Consider the following 23,345-nt stretch of genomic DNA (forward strand, 5'->3'; position numbering starts at 1 on the left):
GGGGCGGGGACACGGGTGGGAGGTGGGCAGGCGCGCGCGCCGCCCGTCGGTCGTGGTTTCCTGGCTGCGCGGGGCGGTGGCGGAGTGGCTGCAGCTGTAGCAGCAGCCGCGAAGATGGCGGAGGGGTTGGAGCGTGTCCGGATCTCCGCGTCGGAGCTGCGAGGGATCCTGGCCGCTCTGGCTCCGCAGGCCGGGAGCAGAGGTGAGTCGCACCGCCCAGCTCCTGGGCTGGGCCTGCCCGCCCCGCCTCCCTTTCCCTCCTCTGCCTCCTCCCTGCTTAGTCCGCGGAGCTCCGAAGCCCCCGCCCCTTCCCCCAGCAGTGGGGGCGGGGGCCGAGGGCGGTCCCCTGGCCGTCCCTCCAGCCTGAGGCCCCTGTTGGAATCGGATTCGGCCCGCCCCGGCCCGCTCCCGGAGAGCCCTACCCGAATTCCTGCCTCCGCCCCCTTTCTCACCGCGAAGGTGACTGTTCTATTGCCCCAGCCTTTTCAGGCCAGTTTGTGGATTCCTAGTCCTCAGGGGACGGGGCGAGGAGTGGGCGCTGGGGTCTGGGAGGGGCCCCAAGGTGTGTCGTTCCCAGAGGAATCCTCCGCATGCCGGTCCTGTCATCCCTTTAGAGTTAGAGAGAAGGAACTGAGAAAAATCGAAGAGAAAGATTGAACAGCTTGGGACTTCCTTGCTGAACTTTTTCCCTCAAGGCAGGGTTCTGAAGGCTGCGCCACCGGAGAGATCCAGGACCTCCGGTAGAGAGTTGACTCTACTCTGGTTTGCCCTTGGCGTGTGTAGGAGCAGTTTTTATCAGAGAGAATGGTTATCTTGCAAATTAAAGTCTCCATCCACACCCGGAAAGCTCCAAGGAAGATTCTAGTATCTCATCTTTCCTTTGTTAGGTGTAGTTGTGTAGAATGCTAGTTGTGCTTGTGCAGGCTTGTGGCCAAAGTCTGTGTTTTTTTTTTTTTTTTTTTTTTTTTGTCATCTGAATGGGATTATTCAGGCTTTTTCCCTCTTCTCTGAAAAGTAGTAGTAGCTTTTCTCACCCCAACTTTCACCTAAGTTACAAAGGCTGTTGAGAGTGAGTTATTCTGGAGGTAAGCTGCTTTACCTTTATTCGTGCTTGGTGAGGTAGTCTTTTAAGCTTTTGAAAATACTGAAGCACTATCTTACACTTCAGGGTTTTTTTTTTTGTTTTTTTTTTTGCTTTTGCTTCTTTCTGTTTTGTTAGGCCTATGAGTTTCAGTGCTGAAGAATATTACTTATTCCTGTTATGAGCTTGTTTGAATTGGTGTTTATAGAACAAACACTAGGATTCTTTTTTAAATTTTATTTATTTATTAATGAGAGACACAGAGAGAGAGAGAGAGAGAGTGGCAGAGACACAGGCAGAGGGAGAAGCAGGCTCCATGCAGGGAGCCCGATGCGGGCTCAATCCAGGGTCTCCAGGATCATGCTCTGGGCTGAAGATGGTGCTAAACCGCTGAGCCACCCGGGCTGCCTCAGCACTAGGATTTTATAAAGCATTCTGTTTTGAGTACTTTCTTTTTAAAAAGATTTATTTAGTCATGAAAGACAGAGAGAGAGAGAGAGAGAGAGGCACAGGCAGAGGGAGAAGCAAGCTCCACGCAGGGAGCCCAACATGGGACTCAGTCCCTGGTCTCCAGGATCACACCCTGGTTTAGGTGGCGCTAAACTGCTAAGCCACCAGGGCTGCCCTGTTTTGAGTACTTTCTAATCTCACTAATTCCTGTTAGTTTTCCCCTTGGCAAATTTAGTGTCTATTTGTAGTAGTCTCTACCCTTAACAGATGAAGGTAACATACAAAAAGTAGGTACTTGCTTATCTGCCCTTGGGTAAGTTTATGGAGCCTGGAGAGTAGTTTCGAAAGACCCTTATTCTTAAGAGCTGCAATCCTTGGTATTTTGAGAGCATGTCACAATACCTCCATCATCCTCCAGAGAAAGATCCTTTTGGAACTTTTTCTTTCTCATATTCCACATCATAGTAGCAGTTAGTCCCAGTATTCTAATGATAATAGTCTGAGCAGTATTTCCTTGGAATGACTGCTGGTTGCTGTTAGAGAGTTGGTGAGCATGAGTGGAGTTGAAAAATGTGAAAGGGGGATCCCTGGGTGGCGCAGTGGTTTAGCGCCTGCCTTTGGCCCAGGGCGCGATCCTGGAGACCCGGGATCGAATCCCACGTCAGGCTCCCGGTGCATGGAGCCTGCTTCTCCCTCTGCCTGTGTCTCTGCCTTTCTCTCTCTCTCTCTGTGACTATCATAAATAAATAAAAATTTAAAAAAAAATGTGAAAGGAACTGCTTCCTGTTTGCTTCAACAAGAGGTATGTGTTTGGGCAGTTGATATCCTAAAACAAGAGGATTGTTCAGGGACTGGAATTGCAAACTTTTTCCCCAAAGGTGTCCAGAACTGTGGGTTATTGTGCATCTCTCTCTTTTTCTCCCTTACCCCCAACTACTACTGTGTTAAAAAGGGCTTAACCACCCTGGAAAAATATTAGAAGCACTAGAAGAAAAGACTAATAAAATGGATCTAAGGGTTCCATGAGGAACATGCGTAGTCTGATGCTCGAATGATTAGGGATCGCTTATTCTGGCAATGATAAGGTAGTTTGGGGTCTTGGACATCTGGATAGGACTTGGGTAACGCAAGATAGCGTGTTGTTGTTGTTGTTTTCCAGTTTCCCTAACCCAAGTGTAGATAGCTCTAACATATTGAAGTTTCTTAGCTTTGCCATTTGCTAAACACATACTGTAAACCTAGTAGAATTTCTGCTTCTTCAGAAATTTCCTTCCTCGTCCATCAATATTAGCATTTCCACGTGTTATTTTTGCTGGGCTTTTCTCTTACTTAACCAAAATGACAGGTTGTTGTTTTTTTCCTTTCCTCCCTCCCCTCCCTTTTATTTTCTCCTACCTGTTCCTCCTCAACATAATAGAAAACATGAAGGAGCCCAGGCAACGCAAAGATAACCGGCGCCCAGATCTGGAAATCTATAAGCCTGGTCTTTCTCGACTAAGGAACAAACCTAAAATCAAGGAACCTTCTGGGAGTGACGAATTTAAGGATGAAATTGTTAATCACAGAGATTCCTCTGCTGTTGGAAGTGATACACAGCTCATTAAAGACATATGCAAGGAATTGGATAACCAACATCAAAATGGTCCTGTAGACCCAGAAAATATTGGGGCTCAGGAGTCCTTTCCTAGGACTTCTGGACAAGAGGATCGAAGTCTAAGAATTATCAAGAGAACAAAGAAACCTGATATGCAGATCTATCAGCCTGGAAGGCGTTTGCAGACTCTTACCAAAGAATCGACCAGCAGGGTGGGTGAGGAAGAAATCCTCAACCAGGTGGAACAACTGAGAGTAGAAGAAGATGACTATAGGGGAAATGTGAAAGAGGAGGTCATGAATAAACTAGACAAAAATGAGGCAGAAAAGAGCCTAAATGGTGACAGAGTAAGGGCTGCAAAAGGAGAAAAAGGAAAGAGGATTGAGAAGGGGGAGGGGATAAGGAAAGGAAATGATGACCTGGCACAGGGGAAGCCGGGTTCTGCAAAGCGCTACTCCCGCTCAGACAAGCGGAGGAACCGCTACCGCACCTGTAGCACTAGCTCAGCTGGCAGCAACAACAGTGCTGAAGGGGCTGGCCTGACTGATAACGGATGTCGTCGCCGCCGACAGGACAGGACCAAGGAGAGGCCACGACTGAAGAAGCAAGTATCTATGTCCTCAACTGACTCTTTAGATGAGGACAGAATTGATGAGCCTGATGAGCCCAGGAGGAGCTCGGAAAGGAAAAATCATTTAGAAAGAAGCTGGTCTGGCCGTGGGGAGGGAGAGCAGAAAAGCAACGGAAAAGAAAATCGAGGCACCCTTCGTGTCACTTTTGATGCAGAAACCATGAACAAAGATTCTCCCATGGTGATATCATCCAGGGAAGATGTGGATAGGATAAAGCCTGACAAAAGCTTGAGCAGTGGGGGCAAAGGCTCTGAGAAGCAGGAGTCCAAAAACCTGAAACAAGAACTTCGAGGTCGTGGACGTGGCATTCTGATATTGCCTGCCCATACCACCCTATCTGTCAATTCAACTGGTTCTCCGGAATCTGCACCTTTGGGACCTCGGCTTTTGTTTGGATCTGGTAGTAAGGGATCTCGGAGTTGGGGCCGAGGAGGCACCACTCGGAGATTATGGGACCCAAACAATCCTGATCAGAAACCTGCTCTTAAGAGCCAGATGCCCCAGCTGCATTTCTTAGACACTGATGATGAAGTCAGCCCTACTTGGGGTGACTCCCGCCAGGCCCAAGCATCCTACTATAAGTTTCAAAACTCTGACAACCCCTATTATTATCCCCGGACACCAGGCCCTGCCTCTCAGTATCCCTATACAAGCTATAGTGCTCTGCAGTACCCCGTGGGCCCCACGAATGGTGTGTACCCTGGGCCTTACTACCCAGGCTACCCAACTGCATCAGGACAGTATATTTGTAGCCCTCTCCCTGCCAACACTATGAGTCCTGAAGAGATGGAACAGCACATGAGGAACATGCAGCAGCAGGAGCTACATAGGCTTCTCCGGGTGGCTGACAACCAGGAACTGCAGCTCAGCAACCTTCTCTCCAGGGACCGCATCAGTCCTGAGGGCCTGGAGAAGATGGCTCAGCTCAGGTATGGTGTGTTCCATCCTGGCTAGAGGGAAATGGGGATAAGCTGGAGGTGTATAGGCTCTAGTGACTGAGGAATGTAGAAACTTTTTTGGCCAGTCACTGGGTGTTAAATCCCTTTCACATTGATTTTTAAAGGAAGGGACAGTTGGAAAAATAACAAAATTTTGTTTCTAGTCTTAGAAATGATGCTTCCCACTTTTTCTTTAAGAAAAAAAATCTTTAGGAGTACATGGAATCTGGAAATGGAAAGACTTTCCAGAATGCCAAGAAGTGAACAACATATAGCTTGTGGCAAAGATCTTCTTTCAGCTGTTAAATTTAGGTGGAGGCATATGGGGAAAAACTACTAGACATAACTGTCTGTAGAATGACATTCTGCTGTGTAGAATGAAAAGTCAAATGAGTACTATACCTGGTGGCATTTTGGATTTCCTGTGAAGGAAGGTGTTTAATTTGCAAGAAGCTCGGATCTTGGATCTAGCCTTTCTTGTGATACATGTGGAGCTAGAAGTTGCATGTATTTTATTCCAGAGCTGAACTGCTGCAGCTATATGAGCGCTGTATCCTATTAGATATTGAATTCTCTGATAATCAGAATGTGGATCAGATCCTGTGGAAGAATGCTTTCTATCAGGTGATTGAGAAGTTCAGGCAGCTTCTCAAGGATCCGAATGTTGAGAACCCAGAGCAGATTCGGAACAGACTTTTGGAGCTCTTGGATGAGGTAAACCATCATCTTTTTGTTCTCAGGATAAAGGCTTTAGCATTCTGTATCTATAGTTGTGATGGGTTTTTATCACCTGAAAAACGATGATTTATAGCAGAACATTGACAAAAACTTTATGTTCTTTTCTTGGGTTTAGGCCTATCCTACCTTGTTGCTTTCCTTGGGACCATAACTTATTGGCAATTGGAGTTAGTTCTGAGCTTGGAAATTTTCTGAATGTCTTATTTGGTGGTGGGGGGTTGGTGGCTGTAGGGAGAAAAAGTGTGTCTGTGGTGTGTATGTGTGTTCATATTTTTAAAACAATTGAAAATCATTTGGGCTTTCAAAAAGGGGCTTATGCTATGAATATGTGTTTAGTTGGTGACCACTAAATACTGTGTATACTCTCTTTACATGGGATGAATAAACATTAGCAGAACTGTGAACAGCTTATTTGTCCTAGTTTCTGGTAGGTAGATTGGATCACAACAGCCTGATTCAGCTGTTTCTTATTTTTTGTCTTTATAGGGTAGTGACTTCTTTGATAGTTTGCTTCAGAAGCTGCAGGTTACTTACAAGTTCAAACTGGAGGACTACATGGATGGTCTTGCCATTCGCAGCAAGCCATTACGCAAGACAGTAAGCCAGCTTCTTTATCTTAAATTTAATCATCCGTTTAGTAAGCATTTGTCTAGTGTTTTGTGCTAGGCACTGTGCTGGATGTTGAGGTACAGAATGAAAGATACAGTCCAGGGCAGCCCCGGTGGTGCAGCGGTTTAGCGCTGCCTGCAGCCCGGGGTGTGATCCTGGGGACCCTGGATCAAGTCCCACGTCAGGCTCCCTGCGTGGAGTCTGCTTCTCCCTCTGCCTGTGCCTCTGCCCCTCTCTCTCTGTGTCTCTATGAATAAATAAAATCTTTAAAAAAAAAAAGGAAAGATACAGTCCAGTGGAGGAACAGACCAAGTAAACCAGTAATAATCATGTAGTAAGTACTATGGTAATGTTACATATACAGTGTGGAAGGGGCATAGAGTGAAGTAGCTCTGATTCAGACTGGTGGTGTCAAGGGGGACTTCTGAGAGACTATCAAGTCTTGAAACACGACTAGGAGTTGAAGGGGCAGTATAGGGCACAGCAGGAGAGAATCAGGCCTTGTTGGAAAGTGTAAGAAGTTCAGTATTCTGGTTTTTGTAATGTGGCATTGGGCTGTTACAGGAGGTAAAACTGAAGTAGAAAGGGATAGATCAGAAACTTTGGTATCCATACTGAAGACTTTGGAATTTATTCTGAAAGTAGTGCAGAGCCATGGATTGATTTCTTCTTAGAACCAGTCATTCTGGCAAATAGTAGAGGAGTTTGGGCAAGAATAGAGGTTGGAGAATCAGGTTGTGGGCCTGAACTAAGGTAGAGATAGTGGAAGTGGAAAAGAGGAGACAAATTGGAAATATATAAGGGAAGTAGAGTTGACCTGCTGGCTGATTTGATGCGAATGATGAGATAGGAGGCATAAGGAGTCTATATCATCTCCCAGCTTGTGGTCTAGGAGAGTGGCAGAGAAGGAAGAGATTAGTTCAGTTTTGGCTTGCATAAATGGAGGAACTTGAAAATAAGCAGATGAATGTTCTGGTCTGTTCAAAGCTTGGGAAAGAGCTAAGTTGGTGATATGGATTCAGAAGTCATCAATCTATAAGTGATAGTTGAAGCAGAAGTTGGGATACTGGGATACTGGCCAGTCAGCCAGAGTGGGGCGAGGGGGATCAGATTTCAAGATGTTAGTGGGTAGAATTGCTAAGTGTTATAGAGTCATTGAATGTTAAGATTACTAAAAGTGTCCATTGGATTGGATGAATTTACCCAATTTATTTCAATTGGAGAGGATGCAAGACAAATTGCAGAGAATAAGAAGTGAGACAGTAGATACAAGAAGGGAGTAATATATTGGACCATTCTTGTAAGAATTTTGGTTGTGAATGCAAGGAGGGAAGATAGTAATTAAAAGAGAACATAGGGCAGCCCTGGTGGCTTAGCGGTTTGGCACCACCATCAGCCCAGGATGTGATCCTGGAGACCCGGGATCGAGTCACACATTGGGCTCCCTGCATGGAGCCTGCTTCTCCCTCTGCCTGTGTCTCTGTCTCTCTCTCTCTGTGTCTCTCATGACTAAATAAATAAAATCTTTAAAAATAAATAAATAAATAAAAGAGAACATAGTGTCAAGAGAAGTTTGTTTAAGATTTTATTTATTTATTAATGAGAGAGAGAGGGAGGCAGAGACACAGCCAGAAGGAGAGGCAGGCTCCATGCAGGGAGCCTGATGTGGGACTCGATCCTGGGACTCCAGGATCATGCCCTGGGCCAAAGGCAGGTGCTAAACTGCTGAGCCACCCAGGGATCCCCTGAGAAGTTTGTTTTTAAGCTGGTAGAGACTTCTATATTGAGAGGAAAGGGTCAGGGGAAAGGAAGAGGTTAAAGACTCATTAGAAAAGTGCACATGATTTATGGAGCAGAGACTTCCTCTTGTCTTTCTACTCCTGATGATTGCTGTACACAAACTCTGTTACTAATCAACAAGTATTTATTGAGACTCTCCTACATGCCACATGTCTTTCTTTCTCCCTCCCTCCCTCCCTCCCTCCCTCCCTCCCTCCCTCTCTCTCTCTCTCTCTCTCTCTCTCTCTTTCTTTCTTTCTTTCTTTCTTTCTTTCTTTCTTTCTTCTAGATTTTATTTATGAGAGATACATACAGAGAGAGGCAGAGACATAGGCAGAGAGAATAGCAGGCTCCATGCAGGGAACCCGATCTGGGACTTGATCCTGGGACTCCAGGATCATGCCCTGGGCCGAAGGCAAATGCTCAACCACTGGGCCACCCAGGCTTCCTGCCATGTGTCTTTCTAGGCACATATAATTCATTGTGGAACAAGAAAGCCATGATCCCAACTTATGGAGTTTAGAGTTTGATTAGGGGTGAGTATAGATGGTGTATTAGTAATTGCAGATATAGTGATTTCTGGAAAGAATATTGTGGTGGTGGTATAATATAAAGGAATTTAGAGGATCATGGAAGACTGAGGAAGTCACAGTTAAGCTGGGGCTGAAGACCTGAGATGTTATAGCCAGGTGGAGGTGTATGTGAAGATGCTACAACATTCTGTGGAGAGGAAATAGTGTATGTGCAGGTCCTGAAGCAAGCAAGAGGCATGGTGTGTTGAGGGGACTGAGAAAAGTCTAGTCTGACTGAGGGACAGAGTGTGGGGGAGAATGGTGCTGAAGAGGTGAACAGAAGCTAGATCATCTGGGACTTTATCCAGAGGATAGCAGGCTGCCTTTGGTGAAATTTGTTTTTTTCTTCCCTGCATTGAGATAGCAGAATGCTGTGGTATGGAAACATAATCTGTTTTCTTTGTACTTCATTAGTTAAATACAAAGGGCTCTTGGTGTTCATAGAAAGTGTGGAATGGTCAGGACTCTGAAGGTATATGGCATATAGTGGTATATAACTTTGCTGAGGCACACATTTATTATGTATTAAGAGGTTGATGTACAGTAACTAGTTATTTAGCTAGTGGATGAGCCTTCCTAAGGGCAACATCTACTTCTCCTTGAAGGCTTTGTTCTTTATTCAGTGATGTGTTAATTTCTTATGTGTGAAGTAGAGTGGAATTGTATGTTATGAAGTGATGTTCCTTAGGTTTTTTGGTTGGACATGTGTCTTGTGATTGTTAAGGGTGTACTCTGTTGTGTTCTCACTGAGGGACAGATGCAAATCCCATTAGTGAGAAAACACATATAGAGAGGGAGTGAGAACTACCCAGTCCAGGGCACTGTTGTAGGTGTTTTGTTTTTTTTTTTTTTTAAAGATAGATAGATAGGTAGATAGATAGATACATAGATTTATTTATTTATTTATTTATTTATTTATTTATTTATGAATGATAGAGAGATGGAGGGGGGCGGAGACACAGGAAGAGGGAGAAGCAGGCTCCATGCTAGGAGCCCGACGCGGGCCGGGACTCCAGGATCATGCCCTGGGCCAAAGGCAGGTGCTAAACCGCTGAGCCACCTAGGGATCCCCTCTTGTAGGTGTTTGGTAAAGGGTAACTATGCTATTGTTTTAGGGATTTGTTATTGTTTTGCAAAGTGAATGTAATGCAGTAACAGTGCAGTGATATTAAGAATTTGAGGAGAGAGAGACTATAGTGATGACAGGAACATAACAGAATAAACAGTTGTCATAGTATTTGTATATCACTTTATAATTTGCGAAGTATTTAACACTTATTCTCTCCACTTACCCTATAGAATATGTATTTTTGTATTCAGATAAAGAAATTTGAGTCCCCAAAACAATCCCAAAGACCTATGGAAGATCACACAACTCTTTTGTATAGTTAGGTTTCCTGACTGTTGGTTTCAGAATGTTTTCTTCTGTTTACCTGGGACATGAAATAAGAATGACCTCTTCTCTTTTCTGTCATTTCTTCTCATTAAATTTTGCATCACATGTTTTTTGCTAGCCTAGCTTAGACTAAAAACTTTTTACTTTGTTGAGGACTACTAGTGCCTGATTTATTAATGCTGTTTGGTCACTTTGATCCTATCTTTGTCCTTTGGGGTTGAAGTTAGAGCTTCTTGGGTATACTGCTAACTGATCATTTTTTCCTGAAGGTAAAATATGCTTTGATCAGTGCCCAGCGATGTATGATTTGCCAAGGAGATATCGCTAGGTATCGGGAACAAGCCAACGACACAGCAAACTACGGGAAAGCACGCAGGTACTTTTACCTCTTGTTCATTGCTTCTCTTTCCTTGTGGCATTAAGCTAAGCCATGTTAGGACAATGGGCCACCCAAGCTGCTTCCCATATGGAAGCCCTACAGCTGTCCCTGTGGGTCTTTGTAATCAGGCTTTACCACTCCAACTACATCTAACACTCCAGCTTATGTCTTAAGCAGTTAGGGCTATCAGGTGATGAATTGGGAAAGTGTTGATATGAAGCTAGCATTTTTTTACTGTTTTTCTATTCCAGTTGGTATCTAAAGGCACAGCATATTGCTCCCAAGAATGGGCGTCCCTATAACCAGTTGGCTCTGCTGGCAGTGTACACGGTAAGCAATCCTATGGATGGGGAGTGTTTTGCAGGCAGTATCTTAGAAAGAATGGCTTTTGATAGCATCTCTGCTCCTGGGGCTAAAGTTCATCTGAACACTAAACCTAAAAAATATCCTTTCCTGTCTTCCATCCTCACATTCCTCTTGTTACTTTCAGAGGTTAGTTGTCAGTGATTCCTTATTCCAATTGAATCTGTACTTCATCCCCTTTCATTGCACTTAAGTTCCTCAGGGTATGTTCATGCTATAGCCAAACACCACTCTGTTTTTGACCAAGGCTTCTGCACTGAATCTTGTCTTGCTTTCCTTCCCTGTCCTGTTGAATGAAGTTACTCATTTCCAGGGAACTTTCACTTTTCCTTAAAGCCCTAAGTAGTGAGATCCTTCCTTCCTTTCCCCAGATTATCCCCTATTCCTATTAAGTTTTAGCAGAAGCATTTAGTGCTAAATTGTATCTTCCTAGGTCTTACCAGACTCCTCTAAATATGCCTCTATCAGAGAGCCTTGGGAGCTAATAACAGCCCCTAATAAGGAAATTGAATTGAAAGGGGGGAAGGTCAACGGGAGGTATCAAAGATTTAAATATAGGGATGCCTGGGTGGCTCAGTGGTTGAGTGCCTGCCTTTGGCCCAGGGTGTGATCCTGGAGTCCTGGGATCGAGTCTTGCATCGGGCTCCCTGCATGGAGCCTGCTTCTCCCTCTGCCTATGTCTCTCCCTCTCCCTCTCTGTGTCTGTCATGAATAAATAAATAAAATCTTAAAAAAAAAAAAAATTTAAATATAAAGCAGCTAACATACTCATTTAGCTGGTAGAGTTTTCATAATGCTGTAAATTTCATTGCCCAAGTAAACAATATTTGAATTAAAATTTTTATTTTTTATTCCCCTATGTTCAATAAAAGGTTCAAAGAAATTCCTAACACTTCATGATGGATTGAAATTGTTGATTAAGTAGTGTGGTTGATAGAGACACTTCCATCTATATCTATTGAATGTCTTCATTCACTTTTTATTCTCTTTAGTACATTAACAGTATTGTGCAGCCATCAGCTCTAATTCAAGACATTTTCATTACCCCAAAAGGAAACTCCATACCCATTACTCTCCATTTCATCTACTTCCCAGCCTCTGGCAACTGTTAGTCTGCTTTTTTCTCAGGATATACCTGTTGATTGTTTCATATAAATGGAATCATCCAGTATGTGACCTTTTACATCTGACTTCTTTCATTTAGCATAAAGTTTTTGAGGTTTGTTTATGTTGTAGAATGTCTCAGTACTTCATTTTTATGGCCAAATAATATTCCATTGTATGGATATACCATATTTTATTCATCAGTAGTTGGACATTTTCATTGTTTTCACCTTTTAGCTGTTGTGAATAGTGCTTTTGTGAGATACAGGTGTTTGAATATCTGTCTTCAGTTCTTCTGAGTCTATACCTATGAGTGGAATTTCTGGGTTGTATGGTAATTCCGTGTTTAGCTTTTTTTTTTTAAGGTTTGTTTATTTTATTTATTTATTTATTTATTGACAGTTAACCAAAAACATTTTTGTCTTCAGAGAAGAACTGTTCTTCTTTTTCCAAAATAATAATGATTAACTTACAAAAATGGGCATTTACAATGCATCTTCAAAACATTTCCCTTTAACGGGAAACTTAGCTTTACAGAATCCAAACATTAAAAGGCTTAAAAAAAATCGATTTTGTTGTCATTATAGGACAAAAGAGAGTAAGGAAATCCATTCATACTTCAGGACCTTCTCCTCCAGGAACTAGCCTTGTTATATTATTTCCATTTAGCAAAATTTGATCTAATTTAGTGATCCTTCTTCCTTCTGGTGTGATTTCAAATTCAGTGACATCCTCCAGTACCATATTGACAAAGTCATCAAATCCCAAAAGTGTGCCAACAATTTCTTTATCACTCTTCATCACAATGTGAATTCTTGATCCTATACATTTGTCCACGAGCTCTAGAGGCAGCAGCTGCGACGGGTTAGTGGTAGCGTTGGCTGCCATGGCTACGCCTATTTTTTTTTTTTTTAAGAGAGAGTGTGAATGTGTGAGTGAGGGGAGCAGCAGAGAGAGAGGGAGAGAAGCAGACTCTCTGCTGAGCACGGAGCATGATGCAGGGCTCAGTCTCATGACCCTGAGATCATGACCTGAGCCAAAATCAAGAGTCAGATGCCTAACTGACAGAGCTACCTAGGCACCCCCTCTGTTTAACTTTTTCATAGAGGCTGCACCGTTTTACATTCCCACCAGCAATGTACAAGGGTTCTAATTTCTCCACGTTTTCACCAACATTTTCTTTTTTTTTTTTTCCACCAACATTTTCATTTCTTTGATTATGACCAACCTAGTGAGTGTAAAGTGATATCTCATGGTGGGTTTTCTCCCCCCACTTGGAAACATTTTTTTTCTTTAATGTTTCTCTTTCCTTTTTTTCTTTTTTTTTGTGTGTCAGTTTTAGGATTGCAGAAAAATTATTATTATTATTGTTTTTTTAAAGATTTTATTTATTTATTCATGAGAGACACACAGAGAGAGAGGCAGAGACTCAGCAGAGGGAGAAGCAGGCTCCATGCAGGGAGCCTGATGTGGGACTCAATCCCAGGACTCCAGGATCACGCCCTGGGCCGAAGGCAGGTGCTAAACTGGTGAGCCACACCCAGGGATCCCCAGGTTTGCAGAAAAATTAAGCAGAAAGTACAAAGAGTTCCCGTGTACTCCCTCAACTCCCCTCTCAGTTTTTCCCGTCATTAACATCTTGCATTAATGTAATACATTCGTTTTAATTGATGAGCCAGTATTGATATGTTATCACTAGCTAAAGTTGCTAGTTTACATTAGGGTTCACTTTTATTGATTTGTTCATTCTGTGGATTTGAACAGTTCTAATGACATGCATCCATCATTACAGTATCATGCAGGGTAGTTTCACCATCCTAAAAATTCTCCATGCTCTATCCTTCACCTATTCATCCCTCCTCACTCCTCTCAACCTCTAGCATTCTTAATTTTTACTGTCTCGGTAGTTTTGCCTTTTCCTGAATGTCATATAGTTGGAACTATACAGTATGCAGCCTTTTCAGATTAGCTTGTTTCACTTAGTAATTGCATTTAGGGTTATTTTTGTGATTTGATAGCTCTTTTTATTGTTGAGTAATATTCCATTGTGTGGATGTACCATAATTTCTCTGTTCCTCTAAATAAAAATGCTGTAAATGTTTGTGTGTGGTTTTTGTGTGGACATAAGTTTTCATCTGATTTGGATAAATACTAAGTGGGATTGCTGGATTGTATGATAAGAGTGTATGTAGTTTTGGAAGAAACTGCCAAACTGTCTTCCAAAGTGGCTGTACCATTTTGCATTCCCACAGGCAGTGGATGAGAGTTCCTGTTGCCTGTATCCTCATCAGCATTTAGCGTCCTCAGTGTTCTGGATTTTGGTCATTCTATAATGATGTAGTGTTATCTCATTTTAACTCATTTTTAACATATGATATGGAACATCTTTTCATGTGCTTATTTGCCATCTTTGTATCTTCTTTGGTGAGGTGTCTGTTTTGATCGTTTGCCTATCTTTAAATTGTTTTGTTTGGTTATTTATTTATATATTTTTAAAGATTTTATTTATTTATTCATTAGAGACAGAGAGGCAGAGACATAGGCTGAGGGAGAAGCAGGTTCCCTGTGGGGAGCCTGATGAAGGACTGGATCCCAGAACCCAGGGATCACGGCCTGAGCCAAAGGCAGACGCTCAACCACTGAACCTCCCAGGCATGCCTGTTTTTGTTTTGTTTTTAAGATTTTATTTATTTATTTGACATAGAAAGAGCACAAGCAGGGGAAGTAGCAGGCAGAGGGAGAGGGAGAAGCAGGCTCCTTGCTAAACAAGGAGCCTGATGTGGGCCTCCATCCCAGGACCCTGGGATCATGGCCTGAGCTGAAGGCAGATGCTTAACTGGCTGAGGCATCCAGGTGCCCCAGGTGGGTTTTTTGTTTTTTTTTAATTGAGTTTTAAGAGTGTATTTTTAATACCAGTCCTTTATTAGATACGTGTTTTGTGAATATTTTTCTGTATCTTTTCATTTTCTTAGCACAGAACAAAAGTTTAATTTTTTTTAAAAGATTTTATTTATTCATGAAGGACAGAGAGAGAGAGAGAAAGAGAGAGAGAGAGGCAGAGACACAGGCAGAGGGAGGGAGAAGCCTGCTCCATGCAGGAAGCCCGATGTGGCACTCGATCCCCGGTTTCCAGGATCATGCCCTGGGCTGAAGGTGGCGCTAAACCACTGAGTCAACCAGACTGCCCAAAAGTTTTTAATTTTAATGAAATCCAGCTTTCCAGCGCTTTCTTTTCTGGATTTTGCTTTTGGTGTAATATCTAAGAACTCCCCACCAAGCCCACAGTTACCTAGATTTCCCCTGTGTTATCTTCTAGGAGTTGTATAGTTTTACATTTTATGTTTAGGTCTATGATCCATTTTGAGTTACATATTATGAAAGGTGTAAGGTCTGTGCATAGATTTATTGTTTTGCATGTGAGTATCCAGTTCTTTCAGCACCGCTTGTTGAAAAGATCATCTTTTCTCCATTGAATTGCCTTTCCTCCTTTTCCAAAGATCAGCTCGCTGTATTTGTGTGGTTCTGGGCTTTCCATTGATCTGTTTGTCTGTTCTTTGGCCAGTACCACATTATCTTGGTTGCAGTAGCTGTATAATAAGTCTTGAAGTTGGGTAATTTGGTCTTTTGACCATGTTTTTCTTTGTCAGTTTTGTGTAGGCTCTTCTGGATCTTTTGCCTTTCCATATAAACTTTAGAATTTTTTTGTTGTTATCTACAAACCTGTTGATTTTATTTTTTTTTTTTTTTTAAGATTTATTTATTTATTCATGAGAGACACAGATTGAGAGGAGAGGCAGAGACACAGGCAGAGGGAGAAGCAGGCTCCTCGCAGGGAGCCTGATGTGGGACTCGATCCCGGATCCGGGGATCATGACCTGAGCCAAAGGCAGGCGCCCAACCGCTGAGCCACCCAGGCGTCCCAAATCTGTTGGTTTTATTTATTTATTTATTTGTTTGTTTGTTTGTTTTTAAAGATTTTATTTATTTATTCATGGCAGAGAGAGCGAGAGAGAGAGAGAAGTAGGCTCCATGCAGGGAACCCAATGTGGGACTCGATCCCGGGTCTCCAGGATCACACCCCAGGCTGAAGGTGACGCTAAACCGCTGAGCCACTGGGGCTGTCCAAATCTGTTGATTTTAAAGTAGTATCTTATTGTAGTTTTGATTTGCATTTCCCTAAAAACTAATCATACTGAGCTACCTTTTTGGGCTATTTGGAGAAATGTTTATTTAAGTCCTTTGCCCAGGGGATCCCTGGGTGGCGCAGCAGTTTGGCGCCTGCCTTTGGCCCAGGGCGTGATCCTGGAGACCCGGGATCGAATCCCACATCAGGCTCCCGGTGCATGGAGCCTGCTTCTCCCTCTGCCTATGTCTCTGCCTCTCGCTCTCTCTCTCTCTGTGACTATCATAAATAAATAAAAAAAAAAATTAAAAAAAAAATCCTTTGCCCATTTTTTTCTTTTTTTTCATTTTTTTTCTTAAATTGAAAAAAAATTAATTGTAAAATATACATAAAATGAAATTTATCATCTTACCCATTTTACATTTACATTGTTGTGCAACAGATCTCCAGAACTCTCTTCGTCTTGCAAAACTAAAACTTTTTTTTTTAAATTTTTTATTGGCGTTCAATTTACTAACATACAGAATAACCCCCAGTGCCCGTCACCCATTCACTCCCACCCCCTGCCCTCCTCCCCTTCTACCACCCCTAGTTCGTTTCCCAGAGTTAGCAGTCTTTACGTTCTGTCTCCCTTTCTGATATTTCCCACACATTTCTTCTCCCTTCCCTTATATTCCCTTTCACTATTATTTATATTCCCCAAATGAATGAGAACATATAATAAAACTAAAACTTTAAACCCATTACTTAGGCAACTCTCCATTTTCCCGTCCCTCCCAACTACTGACAACTACCCTTTTAGGTTCTGTCTCTGAATTTGTCTACTTTAGGTACTCAGTATAAGTGGAATCATATAGTATTTGTCTTTTTGTGGCTTATTTCACTTAGCATTATATCTTTAAGGTCCATCCATGTTGCAGCTTGTGTCAGAATTTCTTCCTTAAGACTGAAGAGCACTTAGTTGTATATATATATACCGTATTTTGTCATTTTATCTGTTAGTGCACACTTCTACCTTTTGACCATTGTGAATAATACTGCCATGAATGTGAGTGTACAAAAATCTCCTTAAGACTCTGCTTTCAGAGATTGGATGGCTCAGTGGTTGGGCATCTGCCTTTGGCTCAGGTTGTGATTCCCAGGGTCCTGGGATTGAGTCCCACATCAGCTCCCCACAGGGAGCCTGCTTCTCCTTCTCCCTATGTCTTTGCTTCTCTCTGTGTGTCTCTCATGAATAAACAAGTAACATTAAAAAAGAAAAATAAAAAGACCCTGCTTTCAATTCTTTTGATAATATACCCAGAGGTGGAATTGCAGGATCATATTGCTAGATTCTATTTTCAGTTCTTTGAGGAGCCACCCTACTGGCAACTGCATCATTTTGTATTCCCAACAACAGCACACAAGGATTTCGGTATCTCCACATCCTTGTCCTTGTGCATTATTTTCTGTTTTCTTTTTTAAAGATTTAATTGATTGATTGATTGCGGGGGGGCGGGGTGTTAAGCACAAGCCAGGGATTGAGGCAGAGTGAGAAGCAGACTCCCCTTGAAGGAGGGAGCCTGATGACGGGGGCTCGATCCAGGACCCCTGTGATCATGACCTGAGTGAAGGCAGACGCTTAATTGACTGAGCCACTTAAGCACCCCTTGTTTTGTTTTTTTATTTTATTTTATTTTATTTTATTTTAGTTATTTTATTTTATTTTATTTTTTATTTTATTTTTTATGTGTGTGTGTTTTGTTTTTTTAAACAGTACTCAACCTAGCTGGTCTGAAGTGGTATGGCATGGTGATGTGGCCTGCATTCCTTAATAAGTAGTGATACTTTCGTGTGCTTGTTGCCCATCTGAATATCATCTCTGGAGAAATGTGTATTCAGATCCTTTGCATATTTAAAATTGGGTTGTCTTTTATGTTGTTGAGATGTAAGAATTCTTTATTCCTACCCTTTTCAGATATGTGATTTGCAAATATTTTCTTCTGTGCATTGTCTTTTCACTTTCTTGATGGTGTCTTTTGATGCACTAAAGCTTTAAATTTTGATAAAGTCCAATTTAACTGTTTTTTGTTGCTTGTGTTTGGTGTCATAGCTATGAAACTATTGCCAAATTCGAGTTAAGAAGACTTGTCCCCCCCCCCCAAAAAAAAAGACTTGTCCCTGTGTTTTCTTCTAAGAGGCTTTTTAAATTTATTTATTTAAATTCGGTTTGCCGATGTATAACACCCAATGCTCATCTCATCATGTTAAGAGTTTTTTTGTTTAAGATTTATTTATTTATTTTAGAGAGAGAGTGTGAATGAGTTTTGAGGGAAGGGCAGTGGGAAAGAATCTTCAAGCAACTCCTGGCTGAGCACAGAGCCTGATGCAGGGCTCTATCTCACAACCCATGAGATCATGACCTGAACTAAAGCCAAGAATTGGACATTTAACTGACTGAATCACCCAGGTGCCCCTCTTCCAAGAGTTTTCATTGTTATAGCTCTGATATTTAGATCTTTGATCCATTTTTCATTAATTTTTGTATATGACGTGAAATAGGGGTCCAACTTCATTCTTTTGTGTTCTTTCCCCATTGACTAGTCTTGGGAATCCTTGTTGAAAATCAGTTGGTGTCTGGATTTATTTCTGAATTCTCAGTTCTCTTCCATAGATCCATATGTCTACCCTTATGCCAGCACCACATTGTTTTAATTACTGTAGATTTGTGGTAAATTTTGAAATCAGGATACATGAGTTTTCCACCTTTGTTCTTTTTCAAGATTATTTTGGCTGTTCGGGGTTTCTTATAATTCCATATGGATTTTAGGATAAGCATTTTCATTTCTGCAAAAAGTCATTGGGATTTTCATAAGAATTACATTGACTGTGTAGTTGCCTTACAGAGTATTTACACAGGTGTTTTTAATTTATTTAGGTCTTCTTTAATTTCTTTCAGACATGTTTATAATTTTCAGTGTTTAAGTTTTACACTTCCTTGGTTAAACTTATTCCTAAGTATGTTATTCTTTTTGATGCTATTGTAAATGGAATTATTTTCTTAATTTCTTTTAAGGATTGTTTATTACTAATATGTAGAAATATAACTGATTTTTGAGCATTGATCATAATGTCTTACAACTTCACTGAATTCCCTCAGTGGCTTTTTGCCATTCTGATTAAATCAGTGTATTTTTCTTTCATAGACCTCTGACCTAAATTAGTACTCCTTTCAAGCTCTTTTCCTCTATCCCTCTTTTTCTGTCTCCCTTTTATCCTAGTTGTCTATTAACATCACTTTCTCTATTTTCTGTCTCCAGTCATTCAATGAATCTAAAAACTCGGTGAGAGCATGCCTTGTGTACAGTACTTTGCTAGGTGCTATGAGTCATGAATACGTGATATGGTTTCTGCTCTGAAAAATACATTAAAAAGACAAGTGAGGTGTGTAGACAGTGATACAAATTAGATGTCATAAAATGTGATGCAACTGATTAGATGTACCATTATTTTCTGGACCACTAAGAAAGAATATGTGATTCTTATAAGTGGGACATAATGGTAGATATTGATTGTAAGTTCTGTTTGATTTCAAAAATGTTAAGATTTGAAAAAAATCATTGTAGAATCAACAAAATACAGTCTAAAATCAAGTGAGTAGTATAGCCCGAGATTAGTATAGATTGAAGGAATATTAAAAATAGCCCCCATTAGGGGTGCCTGTCTGGCTCAGTTCATTGAGCATGTTGATCTTGGGATTGTAAGTTTACGTCTCACATTGGGTGTAGTAGAGATTACTTAAAAAAATCTCAAAAAACAAGAAACAAACCAAAAAATAGCCCACATTTAACAGTATGTCAGATATTCTGTTAAACTGTATGTATTATATGAATTTTTATTCATTTTAGAAGCCATATGTTTATAAATATCTTCTAATAAGTATCTACCTAGTAAGTGGCAGGACCAGGTTCAAACTTAGGCAGTTGACCTTAGAATGAGTAGCTTTAACCATGTTAGCTGAATAGAAGGTGTGAGATTTTTTTCGTTTTTTTTTTTTTTTTTTTTTTAAGATGTAAGTTTTAAAGAATGAGTTACTGGGGAGAGAGAGAAGTTAGTATTCTAGATGCATTTTAAAACAGAAGAAAAGGGGGGAAATGTATATGAATTCGGGAGAAAGGTTTTTGACATCTTTCCCCCTTTGCTTAGTGTTTCTCTTTCGCCTTTTGACTTTCTCCCTTTCTTTTACTTCTTTTCCTTGTTAGTCGGTTGTAAAACAGACTTGAAATATTTATTTGCTGAATTCATTGGATAGTAATTCATATTTCCCTTTCTCAGCAGAGTCAGTATGAAATAGTGAAAACCTAAACTCAGGAACCAGACAGACCTAGGTTTATATAATGGTATATCCAGGATTTGGCTTGGAGACCTTGTAGGACATGTTATGTTGTTAGATAATAGTCTTTCTGCGCTCTTATTTCCTCATCTCTAAAATGGGAATAATAATGCCTATGGGGCAGTGTTCTTAGGTTTAGAGGTAAAAAATCTGTGAAGTGATGGTCACTTTTCTCGCTATGCTTAATGATGTTGTCATTGTTATATATAATTTTTTGAACAATACCTAGTGAGTTGAACATTTCTTTCTCTAAAACCAAAATGTAGTTGGATTTTATATTTTATGAGGCTCTTTATTCTCTTCTCCCTCTTGTGAGTACTTGGCTTTTAGAGTACTTCTCCATGTAAGATAGAGTACTGCTCCAGGAAAGATCTCTTATGTAATTGCCATGGCTTCTACTGTGGATAGCATTCTGATATTCTTTTTTTTTTTTTTTTTAAGATTTTTATTTATTCATGAGAATACACAGAGAGGAGAGAGAGAGAGAGAGAGGCAGAGACACAGGCAGAGGGAGAAGCAGGCTCCATGCAAGGAGCCTGACGTGGGACTCGATCCCGGGTCTCCAGGATCAGGCCCTGGGCCCAAGGCAACACCAAACCGCTGAGCCACCCAGGCTGCCCGCATTCTGATATTCTTATTGGAATTCCTCACAGCCTTTGAGAGATACTAAGGTTTTCTATGTCAGTTGACTCAGGCTAGAGTCAGGAAAAGAATTGGTTGACTTGATGTCTCTGGCCTCTTTCTGCAGAGGAGGAAGCTTGATGCTGTCTATTACTATATGCGCAGTTTAGCTGCCAGCAACCCTATCCTGACTGCCAAGGAGAGTCTCATGAGCTTGTTTGAGGAGACCAAACGAAAGGTGAGTGGGGATGCAGGCAGATTCATTTCTTTGTAAAAGAACGTGTTTCTCAGTGCTTCTGTATCCTCAGGGGAATGACATATAATGTCCTCAAGGAGTCCCATTGGGCTATGTTGATGGAGCCAGTCAGTCCCTATGTAGAACCAAACTCATCTTTAGGAGAGTTCTCCAGGGCCCTTGGATGTACATCTAGATTATGGAATTAATAACTTCTATGAGTCAAAGAAGATAATACTTTGCTACTTAGGGACTATAGCAAAGTCTTTACTTTTTATAGCCCCTGGGCAATAAACTCACATGAGGTGACTGCCTGTTTTTATTAGCTGAATCCCAGGAGAGTCTGAGCTTATGTGTTTGTATATTGTACAGGCAGAACAGATGGAAAAAAAGCAACATGAGGAATTGGAACTGAGCCCTGACCAGTGGCGGAAAGGAAAGAAGTCTACTTTCCGGCATGTTGGAGATGACACCACTCGCTTAGAGATCTGGATCCATCCATCACATCCCCGGTCCTCCCAGGGCACTGAATCTGGGAAGGATTCTGAGCAGGAGAATGGGCTGGGCAGCCTGAGCCCAAGTGATGTAAGTTCCTGAGGGTGATATAATGAGCAAGACTAGCTAAGTAATCATAGGTGCTCTAGTACATGCAACTGCGTGGAGTTGCAGTGAGGCACTCCATTAAAGGGAAGTGCCATTTCCCATTAAAGGGAAGGTAAATCGCTTCACGCTTTCTGAAGACACTTCATCTTTATTATGTGCTTCCCTCTCTTACCACTATGTGGCACTGTAGAATTTGGTAAAACTGGTTTTTCTAAAGGAAGATTTACTGAGATAAAGTATGAGAATTTTTTGCTGCTTTGGGTTTGGAGTCACCAATATGATGCTTTAGGATTCTGTTGGGATTATATGAAGCTAGGAGGAGAGAGCATAGTAGGAAAACTGCAAATGGCTGGTTCATTGTCCCTTGAAAGTAAAAATCACAGTGGAGTAGGTGGTGAGGTCAGAGGGGACCACATCTTGAAGGGTCATGCAGTAAACAATTTGACCTTTATCCTGAAGGTAGTAGGGAACTGTTGAATGCTTTAAGTAAGGAAGTAACTTGTCAGATACACATTTTAGAAATACAACTTTGGCTGCTTTGTGAAAAATGTAGAGAAGGATAAAACTAGAAATAAGAGTATAAGAGATGCTACAGTAATCCAAGTGTGATGTGAAAAGGACCTAAATTGGGGAACAGCTTTGGAGATGGAGAGAAATGAACAAATATGAGGTAGAATCCAAAGAACTTGATTGGACGTGAGGGGGCTCAAGGACAAGAGGAAGTCAGAAGTAACATCTACTGAGGTGTTTCTGGGTTGGAAACTGGGTGAATGCTGGTCTATTCTTGAGATAGAGAATAGAGGTAGAATTGAATCGGTTTTAGGAGAAAAATGAATTCAGTTTTGGACATGTTGGAATTTCTATAGGACATTGAAGAGAGATTTTTTTTTTTAAATATTTTATTTATTTATTCATGAGAGACACAGAGAGAGATACAGACATAGGCAGAGGGAGAAGCAGGCTCCCTGTGGGGAGCCCAATGTGGGACTCGATCCCCGTCCCTGAAGAGAGGTTTAAAGGCTAACATCTGAAGCTGGGGAGAGCATTGTAGTTAGAGATGAAGATATTTGAAGGCATCCTCTTACAGATGGAATTGAAGTCATTACAGTTGATTTAGTCACTTGAGAAAAAAAACAACAATCTCTTAGATCTTCAACTAAGAGAGGAGATAGATGGCAGGGAGAGGTCCTTGCAGAGGATTGGAAGGGAGTAGAATTTGGAGCACAAGTGCAGGATTAGCCTGAATGTGGGTGAGAGATCCCTCTTTCTTATGCTTGAGGGAAAGAAGGAACAGGTAATAGGGAGTCTGGTAAGTTTGTGGGTGTTGTAGGAGGAAGATGAGGGAGGACGTTTTTGATGTTTTCTTTTTGAAATTGGAGATGTAGTGGTCTGCTAAGAATGAATCAAAGGTGGTGGGATAGGAGGACTTCTTTTTTGGGATTTAATTTAAAATTTCCATTTCTCTGGGGTTCCAGGGTGGCTCAGTTGGTTGATACCTGACTCCTGGTTTCAGCTCAGGTCATGATCTCAGGGTTGTGGGACCGAGCCTTGAGTTGGGCTCTATGTTCACCATGGAGTCTGCTTGTCTCTCTCCTCTGCTCTGCCCCCTATTCTCTCACTTTCTCTCTAAAATAAATACATAAAATCTTAAATAAATTTTCCATTTTTTATTTAACTGTTTTCTGCATGATTTACAAGCAAGTAGTCATTATTTATAAATGAAACATCCAATATGCCATGTGCCATGGTTTGCATG

The 23,345-nt window shown here is 41.4% G+C and overlaps 1 protein-coding gene and 1 pseudogene across 8 annotated transcripts in view; one reads left to right on the forward strand and one right to left on the reverse strand.

Moving 5' to 3' along the window:
* The first annotated feature begins 6 nt into the window (after positions 1-6).
* SMG6 (SMG6 nonsense mediated mRNA decay factor) overlaps positions 7-23,345 on the forward strand; it is a 238,058-nt gene continuing 214,719 nt past the window's right edge. For 4 of the 8 annotated variants that reach the window (XR_013354057.1, XM_077851718.1, XM_077851719.1 and 1 more), the window contains exons 1-8: positions 8-202; positions 2,949-4,686; positions 5,217-5,409; positions 5,920-6,030; positions 10,059-10,165; positions 10,420-10,498; positions 20,879-20,989; positions 21,359-21,571. Coding sequence is in view for 6 of the 8 variants with exons in the window: in XM_077851718.1 (XP_077707844.1) it covers positions 115-202; positions 2,949-4,686; positions 5,217-5,409; positions 5,920-6,030; positions 10,059-10,165; positions 10,420-10,498; positions 20,879-20,989; positions 21,359-21,571 (2,640 nt within the window). In the remaining 2 variants the exon portion in view is untranslated. Of the gene's footprint in view, positions 203-336; positions 460-1,997; positions 2,098-2,291; positions 2,334-2,948; positions 4,687-5,216; positions 5,410-5,919; positions 6,031-10,058; positions 10,166-10,419; positions 10,499-20,878; positions 20,990-21,358; positions 21,572-23,345 lie in introns of those variants that run through there. The other 4 variants (XM_077851716.1, XR_013354056.1, XM_077851715.1 and 1 more) reach the window with 4 other exon arrangements.
* On the reverse strand, positions 12,057-12,526 carry LOC144285258 (U6 snRNA-associated Sm-like protein LSm5 pseudogene; annotated as a pseudogene).

The sequence above is a fragment of the Canis aureus genome, chromosome 16 (assembly GCF_053574225.1).
Source record: "Canis aureus isolate CA01 chromosome 16, VMU_Caureus_v.1.0, whole genome shotgun sequence".
Classification (NCBI taxonomy): domain Eukaryota; kingdom Metazoa; phylum Chordata; class Mammalia; order Carnivora; family Canidae; genus Canis; species Canis aureus.